This window comes from Parasteatoda tepidariorum, chromosome 3 (genome assembly GCF_982258835.1).
Source record: "Parasteatoda tepidariorum strain Cologne lab strain chromosome 3, Ptep-v5.0, whole genome shotgun sequence".
Lineage (NCBI taxonomy): Eukaryota > Metazoa > Arthropoda > Arachnida > Araneae > Theridiidae > Parasteatoda > Parasteatoda tepidariorum.
In genome coordinates, this window is record NC_141757.1 from 61,978,357 (window position 1) to 61,994,623 (window position 16,267).

Below are 16,267 nucleotides of genomic sequence, written 5' to 3' on the forward strand. Positions count from 1 at the left end.
TCATAAAAAAAAAAAGACGTAATATTGTCGAATGTCAGACAAAAAATTAACATTAAAAAGTTATAGTTTTAAAAATGCATTATTCGGCTTTTAAAATTATTAGAGTTACAAAAATGCAAATGCATACGAAGTTAAATTGTAGGAGTTTCAGCCCCCCTGAATATCATTTATAAGTCTATGCCAGTAAGCACTGCATAGCATTAAATACATTAAGAAAGAGGAGTGAATTAAATTACTTGCTAAATTATCCACGAAATGAACCTACGTTAACAACATCTATAAGAATATAAAATGGCATTTATTGGAATTAAAAGTTAATAAGCAAAACAATTTTCTGCGCCATGAAATCCTCTCGGATAATGATTTTTGTTTAAAAGTATCATATAAGCGGATAAACAATTCATTGTTAAGCAGACCCAACCAGCTGAAAATAGCTTCAATTTTAGATCAAGACTTAGAATCTCAGGGTAATTCAATGTGCCCTTAGCTTAGAAGTGCCTATTTTTTTACTCCTATAATTTGAAGAGGAAAAGTGAGGGCGGTAGAAGAAGGATGAAATGAAGCATGATAAAAGGAGAGGGTTACCGACTAGGAGATGGCGGTTGCGATCGAGGCAGTTAGGGGGGTCAGAAGGGCAGCGGATAATGCGCCTGGGAACCAAGAAAAGCACACGAGTCGAAAAAGGAAATGAAACCGTGGAAAGAGTGGTTGTAGGAAGCAGTGAAAAATTTTACACACGCAAACATTTTCCCCCGCAATATATTTTTTTTCCACATAAGAGGAATACTTGTGAAAATGCTATTAGAACGTCATTTGAATATCGTTCAAGTTTTACTATTGGACTCCTGAGAAATGATAGTTTACAAATAAGAGTGCACTGAAATTTGATTACTCAGAAACTGTTCGATCGATTTCATTTTAATTTCGGTTGTTGAACATGAAAAAGAAGTTTCTATGGCTTTTTCAAAAGTTTTCTTTGGTCATCGTTAGCATAAAAACAATATCAGGGGTCTGTCCAGACATTTTGTGAAAGGTCCGGTTTTGGTGAAAAAATTACTCATATTCTTTCAGCCAGGGTCCTGCTTTTATGAATCTGTGCAAATAGGGTCCGGTTATTGCAAAAAACTTTTTCAAGGAGCTCTTAAATTGTAAATAGATACAAGATTATGCTCAGCACTGTAAAATTATAATAAAAAAAATTAAATTTTCAAAAATAAACAGCAATTGCTGCTTCTAAATTAGAGATGCAACATACAAATATTTGGTATTTAACCTATACTGCTGAACGCAGAATATTTATTTCGGACGAATAATGGAAGAATCGTCCGCCGAAGACAAAACTTAATTCGTTTACATCCATCTTTCTTGTTTTCTGCCCTGGGAAGGGTTTATTCGATTAACAAAACTATAATGAAGATAAACAAATTTGTGAAGGGTCCGTTTTTAAGTTTAAGTTTGTGAAGGGTCTGTGTGGTGATCATGGGATCACCACAATGTTTACTTTTCATACTGGGCTGTCTCCAACAGGAGCGCCCTCTTCATTGCCTTTGCAGGATCTCTAGGGCTCGACTCATAGCTCGTGTTTAGAGATCTTCGCAACCGCTAAGGAGGGGACGCTATCTTTTGGCATTCCCCGTGGATATTTGACGTGTGTAGCTGATTCCTTTTTGAGCTGCGTTTTTTCCCCCCTGTGTGCTCCACGACGTTATAATTCATCTTAAGTTTATTCCTTTCTTAACTCCCTAAATTTAACATATAGCAAGTCATCTATTTCGAGAATTTTATTATTATCTAAAATATGATATTAAAATAAATTTATATTTATACTCCCTGGAGCACACAGGGAGGACATAGTCCACGTGTTGAAGTTGATAATGCTTCATCCTATAATCCACGAACTTCACTTAAAAATGTACGATTTACTTCACTTGAAAATGTGACGATTAAATAAAAGTATCTATGGTGTAGTTGATGTCTAGAAGTCTTTTAGCTATGCCACCCTGAAATATCTCCCATAAGAAGTAAGTTAATCGCTGTTTGTGATCGACGCAAAAGACGAGGAACCACCTGCCCTGGCGAGCAACATCTACTCTCCAATATGCGCAACCACATGAAAGTCTGTTTTTATGAGAAGATATTTTGTGAAGGGTCCGTTAACAGACCCAAATTTCTTCTAAACAGACCTCTGAATATACAATAAAAAATTACTTTTTGCATGGAATTAGCAACAAAAAAAATTCTTCACTTGTTCCAGAAATATGGGGAATTAAGCCAAGGGCTTAAAGTTTTGGTTGGTTACCAGACTAAACTATCAGTACTATATTTTTCAGATTGCTTGTACCTCCATATTTTTAAGGCTAAAGAATCCAAATCCGTCGAAAAAAGGTACGCTTATTCAGAAAAAATCTGTTTCAGATTCCGCAATTAATAATTAAATTTACATCGTAGACAGAGCAGAATTTAATTATTAATTGCGAAATCTGAAACAGATTTTAAAAGTTATTAAGCTGTTCCGTTTTATTATTTGTGAACCGTGCAACTTAGTAACCAATTTTGTAAATTTCTCTATAGTTCGATGAGAAAGTGTAAAAATAAAAATAATAATACAAATATTACTGAGTACATAATCAAATACCTTATTTGTTTTTATTCCAAATAAGGTAGAAGATTGCGAGCCAAAAAAAATTTACTATTAAACGCTTACAAATTAGTCAATTATTTAAAAAAAAGTAACATGACATTAATAACTCCAGGGTGCGTAGCGTTTGTAAAAAGTACTTAAAGGTGCTTTTTTGGGGATTTCGTTTTTAAAAAGTGCTTTTTTTCCGAATAATTATTTTTCTTTCCTTCAGTGATATCTGGTGGACCCCATGCATTTCACGAAAAATGGGGAGTTTGCTACGTAATCATTGACGCGGACTTCATGTCGTACCCATGTTATGACTTGCGCATGCGCACACTTGAAACCGAAACCAGAGTGCTCCAATTCGGATAGAGAATATCAGATCCTTATGAAATGTTTTTCTTTTTAATTTAATTTATTTTTGTTGTTTATTTTATTTTACTTCTAACACTTTTTTTGACGTAGGGGGTAAGGGTACTTTTATTCTGAGTTCAGGGTCAAGTTGAATTCACTCAGTGATGCGGGAAGGTACTGATTGTTTTGATTTACGCCCATTTCTTTTTTGTTTTTTTTAACGCTAAAACTGTTTATAAAAAGTTTTTGTTTTTCAATTATATCATTGATAGAATATGAATTTTTTGAGTGCTTGAAAATTTTTGTAAAGTGCTTGAAAAGTTTTTAAAAAGTGCTTATTTTTGATTCAAAGATTTGGCTACGCACCCTGAACTCGATCTCCGTAACAGTAACAAAGATTCATGTTAACTATTACAAAAACTACCAAATCCAATTTCCGTAACCGTAACGAATACCATTGAGTTAACCATAGTAAAAACTATCAAATCCAATCTCCGTAACAAAAACTACCAAATTAATAAGACTTAGCACAGGAAGGGATGAGAAAGGCATCACAAGTTGTACAAACATTCAATAAAAAGAGGTTTACTTCTAGGAAATAGTTAGCACTTGTCTCATAAAAGAAAAAAAGGTGACCTATATCGAAAGTATAATGATTGTTTTATTTCGGGAAGAACGATGTTGACAGAAGTAAATGAAGTGAAGCAAGACAAGTATGCATCATATCAAGTAAATGAAACTACTTTCTTTCAAAGGGATTAAAGCTGGAATAGAAACTGTATATATAATAATAATAAAAAGAATAATTTTTAAAATTGAAAACATTTTATTAAAAACATAAAAGTATCTCTCTTAAATTACGTTAATTTGTTTAAAATAAACAAAGGAATTTTAGACACGTTTTTAGTTCTTAGTCTATTAATCGAATGATGTTACGTTGATAATTGATTTAAGTTTAGTTATCTAAATATAACTTACTTAAATAAAGATTTTGAACAGTTAAATATTTAAAATCGAGATCAAATAGTTTAATTAAAAATACAGTTTCAATCATTACATAATCAGTATGGCCACAAAACACAAAAAATCGCTGATTTTTTTTTCTTTTCCAGACTGATTTTATTGAATTTCTGATTTTAAAACAGGAGGCATAAATTTTATTATAAGTATTTCAGAGTAATGCATTATTTTTATACATAAACTGTATTACACAATACTTGCTTTTACAATTGAAAATAAAAATTTTTAAAAATATGTAAGAAGTTAAAGTGTTTTAAACCTAAATTAACTCTTTCTCCCTGACTAAAGAGTATTTTAAATGAATTCCATAACAAAATTTTTCCTATTTTTTCCTGAGTGGATAGAATTTTGCTACTTTTTCCTGTTCTATGGACAATCTGATAATTATTTAAAGCAGAAAAAAAAGCTGTTTCAGTAGGAATGAATTGGTAATTTACGCCTCTATCATTGCCACAGCTTTCATAAAGATTGGAACTAAAGTGAAAAGATATACAAAAAAATCAATAAATAAATAAGTAAATATGAAAAAAAAAGGTTACTTCAAACGAAACTAAATTAATCTCTGGACATTTTGGGAGTTGTGCCAATATTTATATAATAATTAGGCATAATTAAAGATTTCTTTGCCAGCAATTATGTTCACTAAGGAATGCAAATAAGCCATTTCCTTCATCATTTTGAATTTAAGTGGGAATTTTACTGACCATTTCAATTTATTTAAATCATTCCACGTAATAACAGCAAAATAAAAAAAAATAAAAACTGATAGAATCAATATCCGTAACACTTCTAATTACTTCCCAGTCAACACGCCCACATGCGTTCGTTTAAGTGGCAAACGTGACGCCAAATGGCTGGAATAAATTCCAAATGAAGAGAGGCACATACACATAAGGGCTCTTTTCTATCAAAAAAGCATTCACTAATTAAGAAACACCCGCGACAATTCCCAAAAGAAAGAGATTACGAAGTCCATTTACCGTTTGTATAGGCAGGTCAACGATCCGCTGATTATTGACAAAATAGAGGCAGGCACACCAGAAACACACTTAAACCTTTAGATAAATGAATGACCTAAATCGTGAAATATTAACGCCTGTCTACAGTTTTATGGCTACATCGGGCATATCATGATAACTTCGTACACAAACTAATTGTTAGATATGAATAGTTGAAAGTGAAAAGACTGATGAAACAAGAAGATATAATTTGCTGGTATGACATAAGCATACAAAATATAGCTTTTGGTAACATATGTATTTTTTTAATGCATAATTTTATTTTTGAATTCACCAGATTTAAAATTTCGAGTTATACATTTCGTCATTAAAAGTGTAAAATATGCGCAGTGCAAAAAAAAATAAGAAAAGAAAAGGAGCCCTCTAAATAACTTTGGATATAATGATCGGATCTTCACGTTATAGAACTCTCATCTTAATGTTTCGAGGGGTGAGCTCAAATATGCTATTTAGTGCAGACGATAATTTAAGTTACGAAATCAAACACGAAAACATACTTTCACAGAATAAACATACCTTCTATGAACTTCAGATCCCCAAGATATTGGGTCAAGCCACAATCTGGGAAATATGGTCCAAATAGTTTAATCAGGAGAGTTATCCAAAGTTTAGAAGACTTATGAGGACGCCATATGACGGGAGAAACCTTTCGTCATAAATTCTCTTTCATCTCCTTAACTAATTTAAAATTTAAAGTACAGAAAAAGTGAGTTTCGACAGACATACCAAGAGTAATCTGTGAAGAAATGCAACATTAGTAGTCGTAAACTAAAAATTGGGCAGACAGATTTATGAAAACCTGATAATAATGCTAAATAAAAAAATAAATAAAAAATCAGAGTATGGCCAGAGGTTACCTTTAGAGAAATTTGGGTCCATCAGCGGCATCTTCTCAATTTTTTTTTAAAAAATTAAAAAGGCACCCTTACAAATTATTCTATAGCAAAAACGGACCAATCACAAAATAATTTATCTTAAAAATGAATCCTTCAATTGCTTTTTTATGCTAAAACCAGACCCTTTGCGCCAAATTCTTTTGAAAAACTAAATTCAAAAAGTCTTTAATTCGTAGTTTAAAACTACAACTCCTTAAAAGAGAAAGTTTTTTGTGCAATCCATCAATTTCATTTTTTTTTTACTCCCCTCTATGAAATGATTGGCAATGAAATGAATGCATCAAAATATATAGACCAATTCAGATGATGCATCAGAAAAAATTGGTACTTTCGGAATAAGTATTGTCCAGCATGAATATGGGATAAAAAACGGTCAGGCTAAAATTTTGCGAAAAAGAAAATAAAAATGCAGTCTTTGAATAGAAAAATCACTTTTTGCAAACATGTTTCGTAAATCACTATGATATTTGGAAGCATTTCAAAAATTCTAAAAGCTTTTGGCCAACATTCAACATTTTTGTGAAGTGCACCATTTTCAAATCCTTGAAATTTTTTCAAACGGTTTAAGAACGTTACTTTATCATAGTTGGAATGCCAATCACAAGCACCCTTTTATCCCCTGTTCTAGATGGAAAATCTTTAAGCACTTCCAAACTGAAGATATATATGTGCCATATGCAGTTTTACGACATGATAAATTTAACTCTCCCCCCCCCCGGGGGGAGTCACATAAGATGAAGATAAAAAGAAAAATAGAATAAATATTTTATTAAGAAAATTTATAAAAACGGCTAGATTGTTTTTAAAGACTTATAAAAATGAAAATAAATCTAACTTCATGCAAGAATAATCAATGTTTTTATTTATATTTGAAATTCCCAAGAAAATATCGAAACAGATAATGTAGTCATGTGTAGATGAAAGCGATTTTCTGTCAACTGTTTAAAGCTACTTTTGGTAAAATTTAAAAATGTTTTCAATAGTTTGGACTATCAAACACCGGATGTGTAAATAGTTTTAAGAACTTACAAATCTATAATATAAATTTGACAAACATCACATGCGTATCAGATAATTCTAGATAATTATTTGCAACAACACGCTTTGAGGAAGTTAGAAATAACAGGAAGCTTTGCATGTTTAAAAGACTTCTACTTATCAACCTATATGATTCTTATAACTTACCTATAAGATTAGTTAAAAATAAGCTTAAAATTGTTTTATTGCTATCATATAACGTAAAATAACAATAAATATTTATTTTACACATCTAAGATTTAAAATTCCTTTAATCTGGAACTTCCTAAATATTGTACTTAGTTAAGTTCAACAGATTTCCTAAATAATTCTTTACCGAGTTCTGAGAAAAATACAAATTATAATAGAATAAAAAGTATTATTTTACATGTCGAGCAATAAAATTAAAGAAAAACAATAACGAGTTATTATTCAAAAATGAGGAAAGGAGAAGTTAATTATTATTGTGGAAGTTTATTGTTATTGTTTTAAAAATACATATACGTATTTCTAAATATAAATACGCATTTTTTATCAACAATTTAGATACCTGACGTAAATTTTTTAAAAATCAATTGACCACATGTTTAGTTAAATATTGCACAAAATACAAGAAGTTTTCATTTAATAAAATACTCAATTATTGAACAATAACTTTCTAATTTCAAGACAAATTAAACAAGTGAGAAATTATTCATTAATTTTGAACTCCTAATCTAATAACGTCTATGTAATAAAAATTATTTCAGGTTTCATCGCAGAAATTTTAAAAAAATGTTGAACGAAAATGATTTTTCTAATCAGAATCTGCATTTTTATGTAAAAATTTAGTATGACCCGTTTTTTACTGCCTATGGGTACAATCTCACATTACATGTTACTTTCTGCTGGTAACTACGAACCAGTTTTAATTTCTTTTTTCTTCTATTCTTTAGTTACAGAGATAAACAATAAAACAACAGACAATCTGATAAATAATTCTATTATTAAATCCCGTTTGAAGATTTTCAATATAACAATAAACTGTTTGAAAACCAGTTAATTTCAAAAATTTTGGTAAACTAATTTATTTCAAGAAATATAAATAAACTTAAGAAATTAACAAGAAAATCTTACAGTACATATCTTCTACAGGAAATAAAATTCACAATTTTCCTTTTATTCCCTAGAGATAAATAGCTACCAATCTCACGTAATAAAATATTTGTTATGTAAGTAAAATTTTAACTAATAGCCAAAGCTCAGTTTGAGAAATAAAATATTGAAAATAAATTAAAAATAAAAACATAAAATTTTCTGAACTGAGTGTTGAATTCAATATTTTATCATGTACACAATACTGTACGAGGCAAACATTTCAGAGTTTGATAAACCGGTTTATCATATAAAAAAAGGTAAATAAATATCAGAATTAGCTGAACTGTTCAGTGAATTGAATTTTACAGTATATATAACTCTTCACGGGAAATATCGTTCAGAAATTTACTCTCATTTTCTTTTCAATAGAAATAAACTCAATAAACAATCTGACATGTTAAATCTTGTTTATATAAGTAAAACTTTACCTAAAAATCTAAAACCAGTTCGAGAAATAAGATGTTGGAAATTGAATAAAAGACATATAAAAATTAGCTAAACAGACTATTGAATTCTATTATATACCACGAGCATATTACTACACAGGAAAAACATTTCAAAATATTTCAATTCCCCCCCCCCCTTTTTTTTCATTACGATGAACATTGATTGTAAACAAGTTGACAAATAATTACATCAAATTTCGTTCATACAATATAAATAGGATTTCATTAATAACAACACAAAAATTCAACACCGGTTTTCTAAGAAAGAAGAAAAGAAAAACTTACCCGACACTTTGTCCCATTCCATGTCGCCGCTCGCAACGTGGGACGAATTCCTGGGTATACCCATGCAAGAACTGAACAACACCCTAGCAAATCGACCACGAAAAGGATTTTTATCAAAAGCCGAAATGTCTTCGTTAGAATTGTTCGACACTGTTGATATCGTGGTATCCATCGCGATTAGAAATATTGAACACCGAAAGTAGCATTAGTTCCCACTTATAACTTTTACACAACACAAAATGCCCCTTTAATCACTTCTTTCACTAAGAAAAAAATCTCAAAAATGAAATCAGACGATTCTGTGAGAAGACATTCTCGATAGCACAGAGTTGCACAAAAGCGACGAAATAAAATAAACGCCGCACAGAAGTATGCGAATCGAAAACATTAACACAAAGAACAGCGGCGATTACCGAATTGAAAGTTTTGGAGGAACGAAGTCCAGGTGAATAGTGAAGTGCAGCTGCTTTTTAGGCGCATGCGCAAGGAGAAAGCGTAAAACCGTTGTGGGGGTATTTATTTATTTACTTTTTTTCTTTACCCTCACACAAACATAAATAAAAAGAATGCTCTCGCTAAAACCTCCTACACTCGCAGTTCATGAGGAATTTATGATCTTAAAATAAATAAAAACTATGAAAAAAAGAAATAAAAATTCTGTATAATATCCACACGTATTTTAAATGTCTATTTCATGGGCACAAATATGTCTTTACAAAACATATAAACATAGAATAAAAAATTTCGAACATAAACTCGATGGGATAGTTTTGTGGAGAAAAAAACTCCCGCTATTCTCAGAAAACGTTACCAGACCCACGCGAAGCCTCGCAAGAAAAGTATCATTGAGGAAAGAAAAAAAAGTTTCAACTAATAGAGTCCCAAAGATGAAAACTTGTTCATTGAGTACTATTTCCCGCTTGTTACTATGGCGACGGAATATGATAGAAGGAGGCTGCTTTTGTTCTGGTCGCCAAGAGAAACAGTGCTCGCCAACAGGGATAATAAAATACTCTCCGAAAAGGTGTGCTTTCTTATCTCGCTTTCTTCAATGCTTTTTCTTAGTTGTAAAACTGCTTCAGGGTCAGGGATTTCCTTTTTTTTCCCTTTCATAATAAGCTCATCTTTTACGACTTATACTTCTTCAAAGTAAAATAAGACCAATTAGAGATTTTTCTATTATATAACATTGAATTACACAGAAAATTTAAGTACCGTCCTATTTCATTTTAAACAAGATACTATTTTTATTAAATTAATATAAACCATCAAACTTTCTTTGAAAAATAATTTTTTTTTTCTCTGCTTAAAAATTAATATTTTAGGCTTTTCATACACTCTTATATTTTAAAACAAAAGTTTTACTTTTAAATCATTTGTTTTGAAAATACTAAAAGTAAAAGTAATTTTAACAATTAAATTTATTTCAATTCGTTTTATAAATAACGTAAAAAATTATGTATTGTTATGCATCGATTCTTAATGTAGCTTTCGAATGGAATAAAAACATTACATTCAAATTATTGTAACATTTCAAGATGATGAAAATTAGAAGAAATATTAGTCAAATGTTTATAAGATTCAGCTATCAATAGGATGTAAATATAAATTTTACATTATCATTTCTAATTTCAAAAATAATTTTTAAAATTTTCATTACGTACATAAATGATTACACAGGGGAGGTTGCATTTATACCTGATCTTGCCTAATTCGGGTGTGGAGGTTTCAAATCTGAAATTAGTTTTCCTCCTACAGCTACAGAATTTTTTTAAAATGACATTTTTAAGCTATTTTTTGTCGAAATGTACAAATTTGAAAACTTTATGTGCAACAGGGGGAAGCGTAAATGTTGCGACAAAGCAGGATAAAAATTGCATTAGAACCCATGCCTGGTAATGTCATCACACGCCGCTAGGGACGCTTTTCTATTATTAACGTTTCAGATATATACGAAGAAACAATTTATATTAGTGAAGCACCTCTACAGGCGTATGACGACATTTCCGGACAAGTGTTCTTATGAAATTTTAATCCTGATTATATGCTGTAACACTCCTAGAAGTTTGTCGCAACATTTATTCGACTTCCTGCAATCTATAACGTTCTTAAACTTAAACATTTCTGAAAAAAAAATAGACTATCCGGAAGAAGCTTAATTTTTCTAAAATACCAGAAATAACTGAAAAAAAGAAAAGAAATAAAAGGAACGAAACAAGACAAAATGGAAGAAGCTATATACCAATACAATTATTTTACATCAATAAAACTTAGTTTAAATGTAAACAAATTACATTTAAATTAATCACTAAGTTATCTAAACTTTTAACTTTCTAGAAGTATATTAAAATAAGACCAATTAAAACATAATTCTTATCATGATTTATTTTTGAGAATGATACTATTCCTTCATTATTAAAAATAAATATTATCGCATTATTTATTTTAGTTTCATTCAGAATTCAAAAATCTATGTATTAATTTATTCATGAGCATATTTAATAGTACTTGATTACAAAATAGTATGCTATTCGAAATCGTGAAATAAATATGTGATTTATAGTAGTGAATATGTCTAGAATAAGTGCTTCGTTAATTGAATTGTATTAATAAAGTTTGATAATGATACTTAAACAGTCGTTTAAGTAATTATAAAATTAAGTTTCACCATACTTTTGTAAAATATTGAAAGAAATTACAGTTGTTCTGATTTAAACCGGATAAAACTTAGGAAATGTTATAACATTCCTTTTTTAAATAAGAGTGTTTACTATTTTTTTCCCACTAGGTGAGATTGAAACCTAGCTCAATAGGGGAGGGGGGATTTTTTCACGTTTTTTTCTGCAGTTTTTTCCACTGTGAAACAAATTTCAATACCCAGAAATAAAAACGTTAAATAATTTATTTGGATTAATAACGTCTAATTAAAATTCAGGTTTGGCATAACATTTCTTTTTTAAAAAAGAGTATCTCCTATTTTTTTCTCATTAGGTGAGATTGAAACCTAGTTCAATCGGGGCGGGTTTTTTTCATGTTTTTTTCTGCAGTTTTTTCCACTGTAAAACAAATTTCTTATCCCAGAAATAAAAACGTTAAAATTTTTATTTAGATTAATAACGTCCAATTTAAATTCAGGTTTGACATAACATTTCTTTTTTTAAAAAAAAGTGTCTCCGATTTTTTTCCCCACTAGGTGTTAAACCTAGTTCAATCGGGGCGGTTTTTTTCAGCAGTTTTTTCCACTGTGAAACAAATTTCCCATCCCAGAAATAAGAAAGTTAAAAAATTTATTTAGATTAATAACGTCTAATTTAAATTCAGGTTAGACACTATAAAAAAACTTCTTTGTTGCTTTAAAGTTTTATCGGCAACTGTTAATAGCAATTTGAAACTGCAAACGAAAAATTTTAAATATTGATTTAAAAAAAAGTTGAACACAAATTTTAACCGAACGGAGTCATAAACAATATGACTGTTAATTATTAGCTTCATAATGTAATCGTCATATAGTATCGAAATATCTGTATGCTTTTAATTATTGCGCTTCTTTTATTTGCCATCCTTTTCATATATTCAAAGCACATTAATTCTTAATATTGTTTACAAGAGTAATTTTGGGAGAAATTTTGGATTTCTAAACGTACTCGTGCAAAGCATTTCTTTAAGTTTTAAAATGAACCTTTCTGAAAACATGGCAGTGCACAAACAAATCCTTCACGATTTTTTTTTTTTTTTTCTAAATGAAAATGGAGATCATAGACGTGTTCTTTTTTTTCTCACAAAAATATAGAACTTTATCTTTACACATTCACAAAAACCGGATTCTGGTAAAATGAACCTAGAATCCAAGAAGAATTTTATATTGAGAAAATTATGAATAGATTTTTCAAAATTTCACAAAAACAGAACCTTTCACAAAAAGTCTGGAATGACCCCTGACTCTTTCTCTCTTTTTTTTTTTAAATACTGTTATGAAAATTCTCCACCCCTTTTTCTCGGAATATGCTCCTATAATATTTTAACAAGTTTTAAAAAATTCAAAGGAATATATTTATGTTGTGACTAACGTTGAGATATATAACCTTTATAAATGTCTAAAGCGTTTTACACACGAATTTTCAGGTAATTTTCATTTCACAAACTTTTTTTTTATAACACTTATTTCAAAATTTAAAATTTCATCAGCAATTTTCAAAAACTTGTCTTTCCTGCTTATTGCCAAAAATAATATACAAAATTACAGCTAAAAGACACTGTAGCACACACCAAATTAATTTCTAAATAAACTTTGTGCCAACATAAAATTGCATTTCATTCTTTAATTATAAAATGGCGTAATTCATATGCATTTCGATATTAAAAAACACAACAATGTCTTTCACTTCACGAAGACTATTACAATACAAAAATGCATTTTGGACTTTCCGAATAATAATTTAACTATAAAAGTCCTAGATTAAAACAAAATATTTATTTAGTCTTCGATTTCATACCATCAACCTAGATTAAAGTATTTATCTTCGAAAAGCATATAGAATGTTCCATCAATAAATATCCTTTTACGTTGTTGGTTTATCTTCAGTTGACAGAAAATGAATCGAAGCAAATCTTAGAAAGGTTCACCTATTTATAACAACAAAACGGAAAATAGAAATCCGGGTCTAAACGGATGAGAAAGCCGGAAATAAAGACGAAAATTATTCCATTCAGTGGGGGGATTAATTAAAAGGGAGATAAGGGCGATTAGTAAAATGAAAGCATACATTTATAAATGGATAAACATTTTCCACGTCTTCTGCATTCTGAAAGTAATTAGAATTTTGCATTTATCATTTATTTATCTGAATGTGATAGGTTACTTTTCCATTCCAAAGGAATTAGTCGATTCTCCAATATCACTTAATCGAAATAGAATGTGCAAAGGTGATGAATGTTAGCAAATCTTTCCTAAGAGGACGACTGATTTCATTTTGCGATTTTCAGCTTTTCAGCTGCTGTATAGTCAAGCAGACATTGGAAAAATTCATATGTTAGGAAACTTTCGCATGTAACTTTTAGTCGTTAACTTTCAAATGATGGTATGAGTTTCTAAGAATTCTATAAAAAGTTCTATTAAATAAAAGTTCGGCCGACGTCATGCACAATATTTGTTACACTTTGATCAGTAGATTTTCAAAATAATGAATTTAAAAAAAATTTAAGTTTTTTTCCAGCAATTTTAAGTTTTCAGCTATTTGAGCTTTTTTCAAACATTCTATGAACTGGAATATTTTTCGTCCAAAGAGTGAAATTTAATAATTCAAATTTATCCTCGGGAGCAAGAAATTGGAAACCTGCAAGTGACGTCACGCGTGGGTTTATTCATGGTATTTATTTAGACCACGATTCAGCTACCAATCAGGTTCGACAAAGAAGCAATGTCACTTGCAGATGTCCAATTAAATCTAATCCGAAAATCGATTCAGGGTGATAACCAAGCCGGATAGCTGTAACGTTAACATGCTAAGCACAACCACGTGAGTTTACACAACCTTGTGATTTGCAGTGTTATAGTTCTTTTCGAATTGCAAGTACCCAATTTCGTGACATAAATTGAAGAAATGAAGGGGAAAAAATAACAACTCTATAGTTTTAGTTTTATTTATTTATTTATTTGTTTATTTATTTATTTTTCTTTACATATTACTATATTTTTGTTATAAATTCTATTAAAAATTTTCATAGTTTACGAAGCAAATTTTTTACCACATTAATTATACAGAAATTTAAATTTAATATTAGTTTTCAAAGGAAAAATGAACTATTTTTTCTATCATTTTCAAACTCCGTAAAAATTAGCCTAAAAATTTTGCATAGTTTACAAACTGTTTCTCTCGAATAATTTGTAATCTAAAAGGAGTCCTAACGTGTGTTAATTTATTTATAAATGAAAAGCAATTTTTTTAGCAAGCGATTTAATATGGAGTTCTGAAATCATTTGCAAATTTTAAATATTTTATATTAAATAAGACATAAGGAAATAATTGAGTTAAAGTTGTTATTAAGTTGTACTAAACCTGAGAGCCATTTTATACATTTATTTTTCCAGTTGTGCAAATGTATACGAATGTAGAGCTTCCTTATATTTTGACATTACAATTGTCCTTTCATAATACAAAACACAATTTAAATAAAGACTGAAGCGTTAAGCGAATAATCCCTTGTTGTTTTAAAACATTATGTTTCAGTTATAATATATAACTGATTTATTGTTGGAGGAAGAATTTCACTGATAGTTATATTTTTAAGTTCAAAGATTTAGCTTAACAAAGGTTTTAAAATGTTTTTGTAATTCACGGAAAAAAACGCATCTGAATAGTTTTAGCTATTGCAGAAAAAATATGCTTTAACAATAGACCCTTTTTCTGAATTTTAAGCCTATTGATCGGATTAAAGTTCTAAAGCTTACATTTTGTCATTGTTTTTAGTGTTCATGCTTAGCTGAGTTTAGACAACTACCTTCTAAGAAGACAACAAAGCTTAAAGAAAAATAGAAACTTTAAAAAATTTTAAAAATGATTTAAAGAACAAAATAAACAAGAATTTTTGATGATTTAAAAAAGGGAAAGAAAAAATTGACAAGCATGCAACTACTATTTTTGAATTGGATGTGAAGAGATTATGCCAAACCATGCGATTTAAATCAGATTTAATTGGAAGCGACGTCACGTGTGTGGGTCAAACCTGATTGGCTTCTGAATTGACAAATACCACTATTTACCTACGATATCACTTGCAGGTATCCAATAGTTTATTGAAAGTTGAATTAAATTTTTTAGTGCAAAAAAATAAAAAGTACGCTCTAACCCTTTGACATTTTAAAAATACCTCTTGGTAGAGGTGTGAGCATTTTTTTCATTGAATAATTAAAAAAAAAGAATATTAAACAAGTATTTTTTTATTTCAATACTTATTGCTAACTTATTTATTGCTAACTTAATTACTCCCTGAGGAATTTCATGCATCTAATACTGTTTATTTACCTTTGCATATTATTAATATGTACTATATCAATAACATACAAACATTAAATATATACAAACATTAATATATGTACATGCATTAAATATAATTTGTAGTTAAAACTGCATGATTATATGGTTTTTCTTAACATGTAATTATTTTGTGAAGCTTTTTAAATTGGCAAATAATGTAAAAGAAATGTTGTCCGTTAGTAAATTAATAATTTGCGATAGAAATACACAGTATCTTTCAATAGTCTCATAAAAATAATAAAAAAAATCTTGATGAAAAATGCAAATATCACCAATTGAATACCCTTTTTTATATCATAGAAATTATCGAACTGCAAATTAAAGCAAATTAAATTAAACAAATATAAACCTAATATTTACATTAGTGCATTATATGATATTATATTAGTATGAAAATTAATATATAATATTAATATAAAAAAGAAGAAAGTAATTC

At 29.4% G+C, this 16,267-nt stretch overlaps 1 protein-coding gene across 7 annotated transcripts in view; it reads right to left on the reverse strand.

Annotated features, from left to right (window-relative positions):
• raskol (Ras GTPase-activating protein raskol) overlaps positions 1-16,267 on the reverse strand; it is a 319,700-nt gene that overhangs the window by 103,830 nt on the left and 199,603 nt on the right. For 2 of the 7 annotated variants that reach the window (XM_087159436.1, XM_087159435.1), the window contains exon 1: positions 8,798-9,750. The exons of the other annotated variants lie outside the window; for them this stretch is intronic. In XM_087159436.1, the coding sequence (XP_087015562.1) occupies positions 8,798-8,969 (172 nt within the window). In that variant the 5' untranslated portion in view covers positions 8,970-9,750. Of the gene's footprint in view, positions 1-8,797; positions 9,751-16,267 lie in introns of those variants that run through there. 7 annotated transcript variants of the gene reach the window in all.